Source organism: Tamandua tetradactyla, chromosome 6 (assembly GCF_023851605.1).
Source record: "Tamandua tetradactyla isolate mTamTet1 chromosome 6, mTamTet1.pri, whole genome shotgun sequence".
NCBI lineage: Eukaryota > Metazoa > Chordata > Mammalia > Pilosa > Myrmecophagidae > Tamandua > Tamandua tetradactyla.
This window is the reverse complement of record NC_135332.1, coordinates 70,452,192-70,471,804: the sequence shown is the minus strand read 5'-3', so window position 1 is coordinate 70,471,804 and position 19,613 is coordinate 70,452,192. Positions and strand designations below refer to the sequence as shown.

Here is a 19,613-nt window from a genome sequence, read left to right as displayed (position 1 = left end):
GATTACATTTATATGAAATAATTAGAATATGCAAATTTAGAGTTAGAAATTAGAATGTAGGCTACCAAGGACAGGGTAGGAATGGAGAATGGAGAGTTAGGGCTTAATTGGCACACTTTCTGTTTAGGGTGATATAAAAGTTTTACTAATGGATGGTGGTGATGGTAGCACAGCATTGTGAATGTATTTAACAAAATTAAATTGTATACTGTAAGCGGTTAAAATTATGAATTTTAGGTTATATATATGTTACTAGAATAAAAAACTAAACCCACAGAACTGTATAACACAAAGACTGAAACCTAATATAAACTATGAAGCATGGCTAATAATGTAATTATAATAAATTACTGTTTCATCATTTGTAACAAATATACCTCACTAATGCCATATGTTATTAATAGGGAAAACTGCGTGTGCCTGAGTGTATGGGGGGGCAGGGTCACAAGCATTCTGTACTTTTTCTAAGTACTTAAAATATTTATTAATTCCTTTAAAATAATATGAAAGCCATTAAGTGGTAACGTAATTAAATAACATTTTTTGCAAGATTTTCTGTAAACCTTAAACTGCTTTAATCAAAAAAATCTCTTGATGACCCCAAGATGCTTTGGTTTATCGGATTATTAATCTATTGATACTTGTCATATAAGAAAGATTCTTTAAAGTTCGTTTAAAAATAATAATACTCATTATAGGTTAACATACATAACATTTTTTAATGAAAAATAATTTTATTTCCTAAAACAAAAATTTTTAGTAGGAGTGACACTGTTTCACATTTCTGCATATATCTTTAATGTCAGGCTTAATAGAAGCAACTGGATTTCTACGCTCATTTTGTTGTGATGTCAATGTTATGCAGACCCTGAAAACATCCACCCTATACTCAGGAGACAATGGTATGAAAAGACAGAATAAAAGGCCTAGTATCATTGTGGAAATAGTTTTGTCTTTGCGGACTGCAGGGTCTCAGGCCCTCCAGGGGTCCCCAAGCTACAAACAGAGAAGATCTCAGGTCTATCATTACTATTAATTTGAGATACCACCTTTAAATTATGTTTAAAGTAGCACTGATTTTAAGAGTTTATTTTCTATAGCGCTGCCACAAACCTTTTGGAGTCCTTTTTTGGGGGCATTCCCCCAGGAACTGCAGGAAGAGGTGCTCTCTTGGGCAGCAGTGTTGCTCCACACGTCTCCTTCCTCATCGTCCCACTGACTGGCACTGAGGCTCATCTCATCCCCTCCACTGCCCCAGCCTTCTTGCATAGGTTTGGAAGCTAGGAAGAGAGTGAACATGTGCTGTGGATGCTCCTGCTCCACTCAGCCCATAGCATGCAATAGCAGCACCACAGCAACAACAGGGGTAAATGATGGGGGGAGGGACAAGAGTTTGGGGAAGTTAAGATTTCCTATTTGGTGAGGGTGTGTTTACTGCTTATCTTTTGTGCTGGTTTGAAAGGATGTATGCCCCATAGAGGGATTATAAAGCTACATTTTAATCCTAATCCCATTTTGTAAAGGCAGCCATTTCTTCTAATCCCTATTCAGCATTGTATGCTTGAAACTGTAATTGGATCATCTCCCTGGAGATGTGATTTAATCAAGAGTGGTTGTTAAACTGGATTAGGTGATGACATGTCTCCACCCATTCAGGTGGGTCTTGATTAGTTTCTGAAGTCCTATAAAAAGGGAACATTTTGGAGAATGAGGGATTCATTCAGAGAGAGCTGGAGAAGAATGCCATAGGCACGAGATGCAGAGAGCCCACTAGGCGTCTCCCGGGGAGCTTCACGAAACAGGAAACCAGGAGAAGAAGTTAGCAGATGATGCCGTGTTCACCATGTATCTTTCCAGATGAGAGAGAAACTCTGTTTGCAATGTGCCCTTCCACTTGAGAGACAGAGACCCTGAACTTCATCGGCCTTCTTGAACCTAAGGTATCGCTCCCTGAATACCTTTGATTGGACATTTCTATGGACTTGCTTTAACTGGGACATTTTCTCAGTCTTAGAACTGTAAACAAGCAACTCATTAAATTCTCCTTTTAAAGGTCATTTCATTTCTGGTATTTTGCATTCCAGCAGCTAACAAACTAGAACATCCTTCTATTGGGAACAATGAAATTATCTAAAATTGAGAGTATTGATGGATTGGGGACTTTGGACATTATACATGATGCCCAATGAAAGCAAGTGGCTGAAGGATGCACTGACTGAGAAGTAGATAGGCAAACGTGTAAACATATTATTGAATACTGTGCTGCTACAAAAAGGAACGAAGTTTTGAGGCATGCAACATTGTGGATGACCTTGTGGGACATTTGGTGAGGCAAAACAAAAGAACAAGGTGGGCCATGGTGGCTCAGCAGGCAGAGTTCTGGCCTGCTATGCTGGAGACCCGGGTTTGATTCCTGGTGCCTGCCCATGTAAAAAACAAAACATAACACAACAAAAGAATAATTATTGTATGATCTCCTATAGAAAATGCTTATAAAAAGACAGGGGCCTAGCTTGTAAACTCTTATAGCAGTCATATCTAGTCCGGAGTGGTAATTATTATTTCTGGGTTTTGAGAAGCTCTCTTATATATGCATAAACTGGTGTTTATAAATAAGAACATAGTCGATCAGGTCGGGATTAAGGTCATTGAGAACACAGGGTAAGGAAGACATAATCTATATTTTAGAACCACACCTACTCTTTGAGACCAGAGGAAGAAAGGTTTATTTTGTCCAGAAACTAAATTTTCTGTAGCATATAATCTAACCCAACCTGTCTGGACAGCTCATTTGAACAACTGAAACACATGAGCCCAGAATAAGAATAAGAGCCTTTAATCCTGTATAGCTTAATTTAATGCCTGGATACATGCTAGAATATATTAAGAGATAATCAAAAAGTATTGACAAAGTCCCTTGTGGGATGGGAGAAAAAAATATGGAACTAATGAACTTTACCATCGGGGAAACCTCTGATACTGAATCAAATATTAGGGACACCAAAATCAATAAGCCAAGCCCTTGATCTTGATGCCTGCTCTTATGAAGCTTATGTATGTAACAGAGACGCCAAGTTTACCTACAGGCACACCTAAGAGTTACTTCTGGAGGACCTCTTTTGTAGCTCAGATGTGGTCTCATTCTCTCTAAGACCAACTCTGCAAGTGAAATCACTGCCCTCCCCACTGCATGGGATATAACATCCACCAGTTTTCCTAGTGGTGTGGGAAATGATTCCCAGGGACGAGCTTGGCCCTGGTGCTGTGGGATCAACAATGCCATACTGACCAAAATGGGAAAAGAAGTGTAACAAATAAGGTATCAGTGGCAGAGTGAGTTCAAATAGCATTGAGAGGCTACTCTGGAGGTCACTCTTTTGCAAGCTTCAGTAAACATTGCTACCTATCATAACTTGTCAGAGCCCAATCAAAACCATTCCAGCCAATCATAAAGATTACCTAGCGCAATATATAAGACTCTACAAAGGTTCCATGCACTAGTGTAACTTTCCAGAAACTTACAACCTCCAGATGGGTCCCTGGACAAGGACCTGAAATCTAGAGGGGCCAGCCTCTCCAGGTTATCAGCTAGATCTCCCTATCCCATATTATTGGCACCTCTTCCAACATGAAAAAGTCAGAATGGGGATAGCCCAAATACCCGTGAAGAGTGGGAGAAAGATCAAAGGTGTTATATAGTAAAGGTAGGATTTAAAAAATGAGTATGATATGACTGCTGAATCATTATATTGATATTTCTGTTAGTTTTTTAGTCTACAAAACCTTAGAGTAGCTAGAAGTAAAAAAGTAAAATTGTAGAATTGTAACCCATACCAAACTCTGAAATCTGTTCTACAACTAATTGTTGCAATGTGCTTTGAAATTTATTGTTTTATATATGTTATTTTTCACACAAAAAAAGTTGATTGTGATGATAAAAAAATATTCATCTATTCTAGTCTCCAATGTTCTGGAGCAGCCAGAAGGAAAAATCTGAGAGGATGGTCTGGTAGCCCATGACAAACTCTGGGATCTGTTCTGTAACTACTTGGTGAAGAGTGCTTTGAAAACTACAGTTTTTTCCTTTCTTTGCTTTGTAAATGTTATATTATACAATGAAAAAAAGTTAAAAACAAAAAGAAAGAGCGTGAACATGAGTGTATCAAACTCACCCTCTCTAAAGTAGAAAATACTTCACTACCATGAAATTAAGGGGGAGGTAGGGAGAAAGGGATGCATATTACCTGTCTTTATCAATTAGTATCTTCCAGACACAACTGAATTTATGTGTGCATGTGTTTTTTTTCCTTCCAACCCTAGCTATTTGCAGTCTGCTGCTCCAAACTCCCTTAACAGACTACAGGTCCTTCTGAAACTTGGACATCTGAAAAACAAATCCTAGGGTGGCGAGAGGAAAAGAAGACAGTCTCGACATGGTATGGAATGGCCACGAAAGTGTGAAGTTCTGAAAACGAGCCTTTCTCCACCTTGTGATTCTTCATTTTTGGTTGATTCAAAACTGTGAACAGTGCTTCTGAGCCTTTCACCTATGAGCATCGCCTGGGGACTATGTCAAATGAGAGTGGGCCTGATGGTGCGCATGTCTGATAAGGAAATGCTGTCAGTCCACAAGTCGTGTGCAATAGCAGAGCAAGGGTAGTGCCGACTTCCTGAGTTTCAATTTGGGGATGCTATTTTTCTACTTTCTTAACATTCAAACTCTGATTTTGGTGAAGAAGGCCTTCAAACTATCATACTATATGATATCATACTAAATTCATACTATAGTGTGAACGCCAGGTGGCTGGCTGGGCTCCTTAAAATGGTGGGAGAGAACGCACGTGAGGCATATAACTAGGCCCCAAGGACATATATAAAGAGAACACGCTGTTTCCAAACGGAGTGTGGCTCTAAACACGGAAGCTGCCTTGTTTCTGCAGGTTTATAACAAAATGTAACGTTAATGGAAGAAATAATTCCAGCAGAAGGCAGAAACACACAGCATACTCCCCAGTATTATCGAAATAACAAAATGCAAAAGCAGTAAAGCTGTATATTTCAAGAGCTAAGACATCCAATGATATCCAAAGAAAATATGAAGCTTCTGTAGCTACAAGAGCAATTAATTTTAATATCAAACTTGACGTAAATCAGCAGTCTTCTTTCATGTTAATATATTAAGTATTACAGTACAAAACACCAATTTATACATTACAAAATTCCACTTGATAAACAAATGGACATTTTTAAGATTGTATATTTTATATGTACATTCATTACATTTTCAGATAATGGGCTGGAGGGGGAATGCAGAACATTTTCTTTTTCCTTTTTCAAGTTGTGTAAGCATAAATCTGGAGTACTCAAACTGGAATTCTGTTCACAAGATGAAAGCATGGCAAGAAGCGTCAGAATGCTGATAAGGACTGTTTCCCAAACTACTCTCAAGAAAGAAAAAAAGGCACACTTTGTCTACCTTGCTCAGTGAAACACAAGTGTAATTTGTTTAAAGTGCAGATATAAGAATACTGCTGAAAGGTGGATGCTACTAGTGGTAACAAACATATGCATGATTAATTCTTGTATTTATTTAAAAAAAAAAAGGAAAGATATGGACATCCTGTTAAAAGTAGCTCTTGTGTTCATGTATCACACATGGCAAATATTTCTTCGTAGATGTTGCTTACAATTATTATTAAAGTGTAAAGAAAATGATGATAGCGTCCTATACAGGAATTCTTAAAATTCAATGAATAAGTATTCCTCAAGTTAAAATACCCCCAGCATTCTTAAACTTCACCTGGGGGCAAACAGCATGCTAGGCTCACCTGGTTTGCACAGGGCTGGGGCAGCCGTGGGGGCACTTGCTCTTCCAAAGGTCACTGCTGGCTCTGCCGGATGATCCCCCCACCCACTGCCGCTGCTGGGTGGCTTCCCCCAGGCAGCTGTGCCATTGTCAACCAGGGTAGAAGGGGAGGGGGGTTCTCCCCAAGAATTTTCGGCCTTTGAATGAACATTAGGCATTTCTCCCCAGCCTGATGAAACTGCAAAGGGTAACAAATGGAGAGAGAACATAATAAATGTCAAACAGATAGAGAAAATTAAAACAGTAATTTCCAATTCAAAGTAATTTTTAGATAATCTATTCTAAGGATAACTTTTAGTAGAAACTCAAAAGGACCTTAACAAATGGTCCTTAAATCTAATCTGATTTGTTTAGGTTTTTAAAGTTGAAATTCTCTCAATCTTGACCCCCACCCATTTACAATGAAAAGTTCATTAAAGACCATTAAATGTAGTATTTACAGCATAATAGGGTTAAAAGAATAGTTCAAAACTAATGTTTAAAAAGTTGTTTGCTTTCCTTCTTCATCTAGCATTATATGCACCTTCCTAAAATAAATTTTATTTCACACAATTTTTTGAAGAAGAATTTACCAGTTGCAAATTAGTGCTGAAAAATTATTGTACATCTCTTGACCAACCATCATAGACAGATCTATTTGGGCAGAGAAATGAGAAGATGGCAGAAGAAATATGGGAAGGTAAGATGGCATAACCCACAGAACTGAGAAATATCTGAGCTCTTATTTGAAGGATGAGAGCAGAGTTGAGGAATTATGAAGGTGGCTACAGGAGGCATGGTGACTAAGGGTATTTTCAGGTGTTACGAAAGAATCCTGACCAAGGGCTTGTCCCTGAAGGAAACTAACTGAAAGGTGTCTCATGAATCCTACAGTCAAAAAAGAGGTGACCGGAGTAGCAACGGTGAGGATCTCTTTTCTTCTTTACACTTCAGTAGGGAAAACACTATACGATACATAGGAAACCTTATCTTTCCAAATCAACCCAAATTATTTTTATAAATTGTTGACCTGAGATTTTACTTCTGCCCCAAAGCTCACTTAACACTACTGACAGTCATATCGATAGCCTGAATCAGTTGTAATTTTCATGTAGATACATTTTCTCAGAGAGAACTGTGCATATTTTAAAAACTAACTGGCTCTGTCTAGAAGTGAAAAACTTAGGGTACAAAACGCAAATTGTTTACCACAATGTTAATTATAAAATTTATTAATTTTCTGACTAAAAAATAACAAAGAATAAGTTTCCTTGATGCTTTGTTCTAATAAAATGCAATAAATTAATGACAAAAGGACAAGCACCTTATGAATCATTTTAAATTACAAGCTCTATGCTGAGCAATTTATTATGCAATTTGCTACCAATAACAGAGGAGTTGGCCGTAATCAGTTATTGCCGGCACATGCTAACAATAATACACCGGTGAATACACAGAAAACAATAATATATATGTGGGAGGAGTAGTTTTCCAAATCGAAGGGACAAATTAAATTAGGAAAATTATTACTGATAAAAATTGTGCATTCTTTGGGATGTTAAAACAATTTCGATGTTGCCAAAGAGTAATCAGCTGTAAAAACTGATTGTAGATAATTAATTGACTATTGCAGGTATTGTAGTTGATTTATTGTAGGTAATTAAATGAGTTCACCTGAAATCTATATGTCATCCCAGTACTTCCACTTTTCTGGAAGACAATACTACAACTTGTTTACCTAAGTCAAAACCAAGGATAAATATTAAGATGACAATTACAGTTAACTGAGTTTTTAATTCCTGTTAAAGCAGTAGAAATGTCTACTGAGTTTTTTTTTAGAATGCAAAGATTTGCAAGCATCATGTTTTAAAATCTTAGAAATAATGGAAGAATGCTTGCTCCTTTGAAAATCAAGAAAACAGCATTCCATTTTAAATTGATCTCTGGAAGCCTTACATGACCTTCAATAGTAAATTCTTGTTTAACCCTTCTACATCTCTTTTACCAACAACCCTGGGCCCACAGCTAGCTGATTTTTTTTTTTTTAATCCAGAACAAATCATGTATACATTTTTATAAGAAAAAGTTGAGGCTAAAGGGCCCTTTGATTATCTTTACCCCCAATTCCAGTGCCCTCTGTATACGAAACTACCCTTTCAGACAGCTACCCACATATTTACAATGCATGTACATAAAGATACAGTTTGCTTGCTTTTAAACACAAATGGTAGCAGGTTGTACGTGTAACGCAATTTGCCCTTTCTATTAATGTTCTGGAGAGCTTACCTAGTTAGCCCTAGTTCTTTTTATGTCCGGCATAGTAATCCGTAATATGAATGCTGATTTGACCATTTCTCTTTTGACAGACATTAAGGATGGTGCTAATTAATTTTTTTAGTTTTTGCTATTATAAAAAGTGCTTTAATGAAAAAAAAGAGATATACGGTCAAAGGAAAGAGAACTTGCAGCGGAGTTAACAATTTCCATTTTAAGTCCTACAGACAGTTTGGTAGATGACAATCTTTCTTCTGTGAAATAAGAAACCAGTTCTAGCTTGTTTGAAGGATGCTACTTACAAAGTTTCATAAGTGTGTCTATCAGGCAGGCCTTTTTGGAATGGAAGTTTCAGTTAAAAAGCAGCCAACTGAAATTAGGTGAAGGAAAATAAAGGATTAAAAATCCAACCAATTAAGTATTTACTGAGGGGCTGCTTTGTGCTCTGCATTTTTAGGTGCTAATTTAAATATTAATGAGGTGGGATTTTGCTCACAAACTTTTGCTCCCCGTAAACTTAATGTTGGCTACTAGCTTAAAGGAGTAAAAGGACGGGTATCTGCCCCAACCAAAAAATGTTCATATTTGAAATCAGGATGAGTATTATATATTGTGGCAATTTATATAGAAGGACATGCTCAGTCACATGGCAAAGCACCCTAGTTTTCAGAATTCTTGCTTTGTGGGCAATTTGCAGTTCTGTTCCAATTTTAGGGACTCTGGTTGAGGGTTATATATCAGAGTCCTCCTGAAAAGTTGGCATGTGGCCTCAAGTTGGTCAACAAATTCCTAAAAGAGCTTCTTTTGCCTGCCTTATTGGGTCATCAACGGGGAAAGTGCTAGAAACCAGAAAAAAAGCCTTCAGTTTTTATTACACTACATTAATACAGATTTTAAGTTTGTCAACCCTTTGGTACCTGGGAGGCCAAACCCTATTTTTTAACTGTCTTATTAATTAATTTCTTTTTAATTGAAGCTATCTAGAGCTGAAATCTTAGCATGGAATCCATGTGCTTTATAAAGATGACCTACATTGATAAGCACCTCCTCCTATTCCTGGGTACTCTCAATTCCAGAGTCCCTTGCCAAGCTCCACAAAACATAGGAAAGCAAAAACCAAAAACCAAAAACCAAAAAAAAAAAAACAGAATAAAACCTCTAATCAAACCCAAACCCAAACAAAAGAAATACCCCATACTTACAAAAAGTATACATCACTCAGCTCATTCCTCTTTTAATAAGTATTGCATGGTGCTTAAAATAGAATTACTTCTGGCTCTCCTGAGAGGTCACTGAGAGCTATTTCTGAAGTTATGGTGTAAAAACAGTTGAGCTGTAATAGCATCTTGCTGATTCACTCCATCTGCAGGTGGCTCTCTATATTTTATCATCTTTACACCAAAGAATGATAAAAGAACAGGTGAGTGTCTAGGACAGGGAGTCTTAAAGGAAGGACAATGTTCTCTAGCTTCTGGCATTGATGAGACTTTGAGAACAACATACAAGATATGTGTCTAGGTAGACCTTTCCTGAATCCATTTTTTCCCCACGTTTTAGTTTAGGAAATTTTTTGGTTTAGCTTCTTCAGTGACACAATTTTTGCCCTTTTTATAATATTTGTGCCAGGAAACTAAGTTTTATAAAGCAAATATAGTATCACCAGATTACAAAATAAAGTTTGTGCCTGGCTAAAGCCTTTTTCGACTTGCTGAGAGGATGACAATGACCCCCACCAGAGCAGATGAAATGCATGGCTACAGCTAAAGAGAAATGTTCTCGAGATGCTGAGGTCAGGTAGGAAAATGGATAAAAAATATTCTGGACTACGATCGATACTAGCAATAATCTTCAGGTTTTCTGATGGACATGTGATACTCATATTTCACTTTTATCCCTGTTATGTCTTACGTGACCTGACGTGAGATATCATGGCCCCATTAAGCTGGTTTAACTTGGCTCAAAGTCTGCAACAGTCTACATATTTGATTTTAAATTAATTGTATAGGAACTTTCCTATTAATTGTATACTCCCTCTCCCAACAACCCCTCACATATCCCCTTCCAAATTGTCAAATGTTTCAGTGAAATATGAGAGTTCAAGGATGAAGGAATATTCTGGAGTTTCCCTGCTTCATTGTTACATTCAGATTCACTATGAGGATCTGTTATTCATCAAATGTTTTTATAATTATTATTCAGTGTTTTCCTGTACTTCTGCAAAGTGAATTTTAAGAGTTCCAGAATATTCACTTCTAAGCATACTAGTAATCAGGCTGCTAAAGTATTTTTAGGATCTACTTTAATTCCCTTAGAAACATAGGCAAACGCTATGCCTATACTAGCTCACTTTTGGCCATATTGCCACTAGTTGTCAAAATAAGAGACTGCTTCTCCAGTGACTTGGCAGCTTCTCATGTATAGCACAAGTGAGCATATTCTTTAAGTCTGGCTCATATAAGAGGGAGCAATCAGGGAAGTGCTGCACGGAGGAGATATCTGTGCTGTGCCAATATATGCAGCTTGACATCCCCTGTGTAAGAAAAGCCTCGGGAGTCCTTCTCAGGCAGTAAAAACATGGACACCGGGCTATTAACAGTATTACTTTTGCTCTCTCTCCAGACTGGGTTTGAACCAGGTCCCAACACACCCACCCACTCTTCTCTCTTTCCCTCCTCTCCAGGATGGATGAGGTGCTCCTCCTCCTCCCGGCTGTAGGAACCTTCTTTCATTGAATCCATTTGCTTCTCTACTAGCTTCTTTCTATCAGCATTTAAAAAATCAGCATGATTTTCTATCAGCATGCTCATATAGCATGATGATGTATTACATTTCCTAAAATAATATCAGTTTTCCTCAGGCTCATCAGAAAACTACTATCAACATTAGAAGAATGAAAGGAAAATAACTGTCCCAAAGCATTTACTTCTATAAAACTGGCATAAAATGTAACTGAGATCAACACCCTTGAATGGCAATGATCAACAATTTGAACAACTTAAAAATGTTGACATCAGTGAAAATTTTGTAAAATCTGCAATGAGTAAGTACAAAGTTCCCAATTATCCGTAAAATACCAACTTCATAAATAGGAAAATTTTCATAGGACCGTCTGGAGTGAAAGAATGGAGAGGGCCAAAAGGAACAGGCACACTGGTATCCCCACAAAGGGAGCTGATGTGAAACCTCTGGAACCTCTATCAGCTGCTCAAAGACTAACTTGGTCATACGGGTTCTTGGAAGAAAGGAGCCTTTGATTCTTGAGCGATAAGCCCCTTAAACTTTGACCACTGACGGTCTCGCCTTCCTCTGCATCCACTCTTCTCTGTTTCCCTCCTCTACAGGATGGGTTACCTGCTCCTCCCCCTCCCGGCTGTAGGAACCTCCTCCCATTGCATCCATTTTCTTCTCTACTTACTCCTTTCTATCAGCATTTTAAACATCAGCAGGATTTTCTATCAGCATGCTCAAAACTCTACCTTATTAAACAAATATTTCTACTCTTAACTTTGGTCCTCTACTCTTACGACTTGCTTGTAGCTGTCCCTCTGGCTATCAGCCAGAGTTTGGGCTAATCTTCTATATCCAACAGCTTTTGTAATCTCCACTGGACATGTCTGGATCTTGCGCCTCCTGCTGTCTCCTAAATATGCCAGAGGATGACACAATACCTACCCACTCACCCAAGTTCATATCTCATCTTTCTTCTTGGCTCCCCAAAACCAAACATTTATCAAGTCTTACTGATTCTGGCACTGTCATGTCTTTAAAATCCACCTGTCTCCAAACCTCTACTATTATTCTAATCCACACCACCATCACCAGAACCAAAACACAGGCCTAGCTCACACCCTCTTCTTCAGCTTTCGTACCCACTGACCCATTTTTAATTTCATAGCTGGAATGAATTTGTAAAAAAAAAGTAAGTCTGATCATCCAATCTAAGCTTAAAAGTGTTCACTGTTTTACCCAGATGTTTGGATACAATTCAGCTCCTTAACTGTAGCCTAAAAGACCTTGCAAGGTCTTGGCCTGGCTTCTCTCTACTTCCTCACTCTGCAAGGCCTTCCCACAGTCACTCCTACAACTTACCTCAAGTTCCAACCACTCTTAACTTTTTTTTTCCTCAACCATGCCACGTTTTCTCTTGCCTTTAGGCTTTCTTATATGGTAGCCCCTCTACTTGAAACACTCTTCTGGACTTCTACCCAGAAAAAGCTGCTGCTTCTTAGATGTCTTCTTGGCTCACTAACTGTGCTGGTTTGAAACTGCTGTGTACCCTGAAAGCCATGTTCTTGAATTCTGTTTCAATACTGCTGGGCGGGATCTTCTTGACTAAGTTGTTTCCATGAGATGCGACCCACCTGCTGATTAGGTGGTTTCCATGGAGATATGTCTCCACCCATCCAAGGTGGGGTTGCTTACTCAAGTCTTTTAAGAGGGAACCATTTTGGAAAAACCTTCAGAGCCTACACAGCAGAGACCTTTGGCGATGGAGAAGGAAAACACCCCTGGGGAAGCCTTATAAAACAAAAAGCCAGGAGAGAAAGCTAACAGACATCGCTGTGTGTCTTCCCAGCTGACAGGTGTCCAGAAGCCAAAGACCCCAGCAAACACCAGCCATGAGACTTCCCAGCTGACAAAAGTGTTCTGGATGGCATCAGCCTTTCTTGAGAGAAAGTAACCTCTTGTTGGTTGCCTTAATTTGGACATTTTCATAGCCTTAGAACTGTAAACTTGTAATGCAATAAATTTCCTTTTTAAAAGCTGTTCTGTTTCTCGTATATTGCATTCTGGCAGCTTCAATGAAGCAAAACACTAACCAAGACCTCTCAGGCCAAATTAAAACCTTGGTTAGGCGTCTTCGTATAAGGCTGCACCTTCCTGGTCCTGATTGGAATTATACTGTAAGTGTCTGGATACTTATCTTTCTTGCCAAAGAGAGATTCAGAGAGGGAACAGTTTCTGACTTCTACACTGTTATATACGAAGCATTTGGCAATGTGCCTAACACACACAAGGTGTTCAACAAGTGTACTTCAAATGAGCAAATGTCAAATGAAAGGATGAATGTACTGGCTCTAACAGTATTGATATAGATGGGTACGGGGCATGAACAACTACAGGGCTTTGTTGAGTGATGATAACTCATGGGCTTGAGGAGGCTGGGAGGTGGGGACTGGATTAGAGGCAGATGGACAGAGGAAACCAGTTTCAACTGGTTCCCAGTGAAGCTTTTGGTATGAGGTTGTGGTGGTTGTGCCAGAGACTCCTTAGTCAGACTGGTCAGAACTATCTATTTTTTAGCCGGAATCTCTGTATGTGACTGAGTCAACTGGCACTCAACATATACTGCCTTTGACAAGCCTTCCTATACTATAGAGACTAAAGGTTTAACCTTAAAACTACATTTTCCAAACTTTCTGAGGTACAGTTTGGGATGCAAATTAGATTCCAAATATCTGATGACTGAGTGAATGACCATGGTGAAAGGACTCTTGTGATCTTTTCTTTACGGCATGTTTATAAAATTTATGGATGGCTGAACACTAATATTTCAAAGTAAACTGTCCTCTGATTACCTAAATGAAAAAAAAAAGGCTCCACAGGTTAGAAAACCTTATTCTACTGAAAGAGCTTAATGTACATATTTTTTCTTGGATAGAAAGCCATTAGAGAATCCTGCCTTATTCTCTTTGTACAATATATATATACACTATAGGGTGCTAAACTATTTCTATAGCATTTGTTATAAAAACAGTAGTCAGATTTATTTATGTATAGGTAATGAGAATAAACCATTTTTGTGGGTTTTTTTTTAACTTTTAAAGAGATAAAAAATACCTTTCATACCTGGACCAAGCAACGGTGATCGGTTGAGCTGAGTACTGGCCTGGTGCGATGGTGGGGTCTCGACCACGCTTGTGTTGTTACTGGTGGTGGTGGTGGTGGTGGTGGTACTGGTTGTGGTACTGCTCTGGATGACAGGGTTGTTTCTATCCCACATGTTTACAGTTTTATTGTTGTAGTTGCTTGGGTCACCCCAAGCAGAAGTACCATCATCAATTTCCATTTTGCGTCGAATGGATGGTGGAGAAGGTTCTTCCCAACCAGTGGCCTCACTATTGTCCTTTTGTTTGACAGGTACTGGCCCCCCAATCCACCCTGTCCCTGTCTGTTTCACAGAAGCAGCTCCTCCCCAGTTATTCACATTGTTGTCTTGGGGTTTACTGGCCCAGTTTTGTTGGGGGCCAGGTTTTAGAGACTCTCCCCAGGTGGTACCTGGATTAACCTTTGCGTTTGTGCCATTGCCCCATCCACTGGTCCCAGACCTGGCTGCATCACTCCAACCAGACCCTGATCTATTATTGTCAGCATCCCAGCCTGATCCATTTTTTTTCCCATCCCCCAAGTGTCCAAGGACAGAGGATGAATCTGCCCAATCTCCCCCTCCTGTACTCCATGCTGGATTAGACTTTTGTCCATCTCCCCAGTTTTGAGATTTGGGTTTTTGAGGCTCACCCCACGTGGGTGACTTGTCCTCCTGATTGACGGTCCCACTCCAAGCATGGCCACTTCTGGCAGCAGCAGCATTATTTACAGCAGTAGAGCTTACTGAGTCTCCCCACACCCCTGGGCCATTTGGCGCTTTGTTGTTGCCGTCTCCCCACCCTGTGTTTGCTGGCACAGCAGCAGGTGGTGAACTGACCCACCCGGATACTGAAGAGGTATTTGTACTGTTCATGATGGACCCATCGTGCTTCCCCCCTGAGTTTGAAGGCTGAGTAGCTGCACAACCCCAGGCCTCTGTCCCATTGTCATTTTTTCTCTCAGACCTAGGGGATTCTTCAAATTCCCAGGCAGTGTTTTGCTTCACAGGAGTCTGTCCCCAACCAGTATTAGACAGAACTCTTGGGTCAAGATCATTCCTTGGCAACTGGATGTGCCCTTGGTCTATAATCCCCTTCTCTCGCCTTCGGCCTTCTCCTGTTGCTTCCCTCCCAGTGCTTCCTTCATTGTGATCACCAGAACCATCATTGCTTCCTTCACTTCCTGTATTTCCAGAAGATGCAGCTTTGGCCCAAGAGGTCATCTGTTCACTGCCAGGCTGCATGGCAGGATTCTGGCTGGTAACACTAGGACTATCCCACCCTGTTGATCCTTTCCCACTGATGTCATTATTGGAATGCTGGTTAGGGGGCTTTCCCCATTCCCCATTCACACCATTAGAGGTGCTTCGGGGGTGGCCCCAAGCTCCTGAATGGATATTACCAACACCATTGTTGCCACTGCCCCTTCCCCAAGCTAGTATTCCAGGGCCAGCAGGAGGTCCCGAATCCCAAGCATTTCCTCCATTTCCTTCCTTGTGCACAGCACTGCTGGATCCATTTTGTTTAGCACTTAATGCTGAGTTCACAGTGTCTCCATTCCCCTGACTGAACCCAGAATTGCTACTTCCTGTGGCAGGGTTACCTGGGGATAGTCCCCACACAGAATTGTTTATTCCTTCACCACCTCCCCCACTGACTTGAGAAACTGATGATCCGTTAGCACCAGGAAGGCCTTGCAGGTGGGGCGGGATGATGGCCCCCATACCAACAGCCATCCCCCAGTTTGGCAGTCCATTTGTCTGCATTGCATTGACAGGGTTTGGTGAAGAGTTCATGGGGTTAGTGTTATTTGGTCCGTCAGTGTTAAGGTTCTGAGGTTGTACGCTGAAAGACACATTCTGAGAAGTGGACGTTTGTGGTTCTGTGCTCTCTTGCTGCAGCAAGTTTCCCCAAGCACCTAAAGTGCCTGTTGGGTTCCCATTCTGGTTGCCCAAATTTTGACCTATGGCACTGACTGGACTGCAAATACTGGAAGGGTTGCCTGTTGCCACAGCTCCTTCATGTCCAAGTACAGGCCAGGCAGCTGGGTTGGCATTAGGGTTAAGGTTAAGATTAATGCCAGCATTGGAGTTGGAAGCACCCCAGCAATTCTGACTTCTACCATCTCCAATCATATTGTCCATTTTCCCATCTCCACCACTGACTGAGCAGTGAGCTAGGCCAGAATTGGAGCCTGTGGTGACACCCCACACTCTGGCTGAGTTTCCATTTCCATTTGCTCCACCTGCTCCAAGGGCACTCTGATTAGAAGCGCTTTGGGCGAGTGCTCCGTTGGTGCCATTATTGCCGTTCGTCTTCTGTGTGTGTCCAGTGAAGCCGCCCTGGGCACTCCCTGTAGCCATGCTACTGTTCTCGGAGCCACAGTTGGAGGCAGAGTCAGTGTCTGTAGTACATTCTGAGGCAGATTCCGTCTCTGTCCCTGTGATGGAAGGCCACGCCTCCTTGTCAGTCCTGTCTATTATTACTTTATCCCAGCTGCAGGTGGCTTCGCTTCTGTAAGTGGGCTGCTGCCCCCAGTGGGGATTTTCATAATGATCTGCCAATCCACTATGACTGAGATCTGAAAAAGATAACACAAAATTCAAAGTCAGATCTTCCTCCCATTTAGCAATGAATCAACTGTTAACTAGTCTTTGGGGAAGTCTTCATTTCAAGCTTTCAATTCTGAACGACAAATGTGAAAAGACAACTTAACAGGAAAAAAGTTAGTTGTCTTTTTAATAGCTCCCATTTAAAAAAAAGTTAATGTTTCTAAAATTATATTAATTCTTACCACTATAGCACACTATTATCCGTCTTGAGAAGACTCATAATGCACATAAATATACCCACCTGGGTATCTTTAAAGCATTTGTAGTAAGGAAAACTGCCTAACCTGAATGCAGCAGTTCTCAGATTTATGTGGTTTCATAACACCTAAAAACACCTGAGACTCTGGGAAACACTGAGAAGACATTAAGCTCAGATGGACTTTTGAAGGCAACCTGTGATTCTCTTCAAGACCTCTAGTTACTGTATTATATAGAGGGTTAGAAACATTTGGTTACATTATATGCCACTTAAACTGCTCTTACCAGCAATTATGGTGTATCATAGTTTCCTGTGTATTATATTAAAAAAAAAAATCCTCAACCTTATAATCCTACAGCTGGTATCTTTTTGGATCTCTAAGGATTCCTTCTAAACATGCTTTCCATTTTCTTGAGAGCCCCAGAATATATATCGTTTTACTCCTATGATCCTATTATTATTATTTCGGCATGGGCAGGCTCCAGGAATTGAGCCTGGGTCTCCAGCATGGCAGGCAAGAATTCTGTCACGGAGCAATCACTGAACTGCCCCTTATGATCCTTTTAAAGAATCTAGTATTTAGCATTTGTATCTTGAGTCCCATAATTCCTTAATTATTTGTGTTTTTCCAACAGTGTGATTAATCATATAGCCCAATAATTTTCCCAGCAGATTTTACTAAAAAAAAAAAGAAAAAAAAAGTGAAAGCAATGTTAAAAACCATTTAACCTAAATATACAATAAAATCATTCAACTTAGAAATTTCTGATGGAGTTTCTTTAAATAGTATGATACACAGACTTTTATTCATGAACACTAAAACACAGGTTTCTCAAACACAGGTTCTCCCAAATAAAGAAGTCTGATTGAGCTAAAGGGAAAAAGGAGTGTCCCAAGAATTACCACTGCTACTGAAAAGAGCATTCTAAAAAATATCAACCTTTAAAAAAAGAATTTTTACTGCCTGACCTTAAATGAACGTGATTAATTTAAAATTATGCTATAGGTAATTCCAAAATAGGTAGATTACAAAGGAAAAATGAAAGACAGGCAACAGAAAACTTTAAATATCTTAACTAGTATAAGACAATTAGATTTTTTATTGCCCAATAATAGGTGCTTATGATGACTTTCCCCCCTTGGTTTTGCATATACATTAGAAACTACCTTATGTAATAACTTATATTATACCTTATGTAATTATACATAAGGTATTATATTAATACCTTATGTAATAACTAATTAAGAAAAAATAAGCCATAAAAAGATGACCAAGGCAACAAGTAGTGACTATCAGTTGTCTTCGTTCATTCTACTGTCTGCTGTCCTGCCCCCAAGGACAGGGTTTACCAGGACACTTGCTTCTTCACTGGGATGGCACCAGGACCCACACCCAGAAGGCAGGTAGCTAACTTGGCTGCCCAGTGTTTTCCTTTCTGGGCCTGGATACATGTGACCGTGAGTACGGAGCATCATCTTTTCTGTTACACAAAATGCCACACTGTGACAGGATGAGTTCGTTAATGGTACACTTGAAGGGTTTGCATGAAATATTTGATGATTCCTCAGTCCCCAATTTGGATTCACACTTGGTTATCATGTGTACTTTAGAGAACATGAATGATATGACAGGTTTGAAAAATGTGCTTCTATCCTACACATACGAAACCTTGATGTACATAAAGGATGGCATCACAAGCTAGTGGAGAAGGGAAAGACTAGCTAATAAAAGCTGTTGGACAAACAAAGTAAAAGTGGACTCCTACACCTTATATCATAAAAAATATAAGTCCTAGGGGGGATTAAAAACTGAATTTATAAAATAAAAACTTTTCTAAGTTTAGGAAAGAAGTACATATGACTGACTAACTCTTGGAGAAGACATAAAATGCATAAGTCATAAAAAGGTGATATACCTGTCTATGTAATATTAAATCTGATTTGTGGCAAAAGAGTCCATGCTCAGAAGGCTAAAAAACAAGCCCCAAGCCATCATAACTTGCCAAACCCCAACCAAAACCATTCCAGCCTAAAGAACACCTAAGGAGATATATAAGATTCTACAAAAGTTCAATGCACTAGGGTAACTTTCCAGAAACCTACAACCTCCAAATGGGTCCCTGGACCAGATAAGTCCTAAAACCTAGAGGGGCCAGCCTCTCCAGAACATCAGTTAGTTTCATTTCCCTGCCCGTATTACTGACAGCTCCTTCCAACATGAAAAAGTTAGAATGGGCATGGCCCAAATACCTCTAAAGAGTGGGACAGAAAGACCAAAGGTGATGGTGAAGTTATACAGAGAAGGCAGGGTTTAACAAGTGACTATGAATGCTGAATCATTATATTGATATTTCTTTCAGTCTCCAGTACCTTAGAGTGATTAGAAGAAAAAAGCAGAAATAGAAAAACCTAAAATTGTGGAATTGTAACACACACCAAACTCTGAAATCTGTTCTACAACTAATTGTTGCAATGTGTTTGAAATTTATTGCTTTTTTGGTATATATGTCATTTTTTCACAAAAAAAGTCAATTGTGATGATAAAAAGATATTAATTTTCTAGCCTCCTATTTTCTGGAGCAGCTAGAAGGAAAAATCTGAGGTGATGGTATTGTAGCCCATGACTAACTCCGGGATCTGTCCTAGAGTGCTTTGAAAACTATTATTTTTTTTTTCTTTGCTTTTGTAGGTATGTTATATTATACAATAAAAACAAAGTAAAACAAACAAACGAAAAAGCCTCAAAGGGAAAAGATATTACAGAGAAAGGGTGGTTATTGGCATAAAGAACTCCTACAAATCAATAAGAAAAGAAC

At 39.5% G+C, this 19,613-nt stretch overlaps 1 protein-coding gene across 7 annotated transcripts in view; it reads right to left on the bottom strand.

The window, feature by feature from the left end:
• TNRC6C (trinucleotide repeat containing adaptor 6C) overlaps positions 1 to 19,613 on the bottom strand; it is a 182,636-nt gene that overhangs the window by 30,228 nt on the left and 132,795 nt on the right. For all 7 annotated transcript variants that reach the window (XM_077166090.1, XM_077166094.1, XM_077166093.1 and 4 more), the window contains 3 exons: positions 13,970 to 16,567; positions 5,829 to 6,044; positions 1,114 to 1,280 (listed from right to left, as the gene is read on the bottom strand). In XM_077166090.1, coding sequence (XP_077022205.1) covers positions 1,114 to 1,280; positions 5,829 to 6,044; positions 13,970 to 16,567 — 2,981 coding nt within the window. The remainder of the gene's footprint in view (positions 1 to 1,113; positions 1,281 to 5,828; positions 6,045 to 13,969; positions 16,568 to 19,613) is intronic.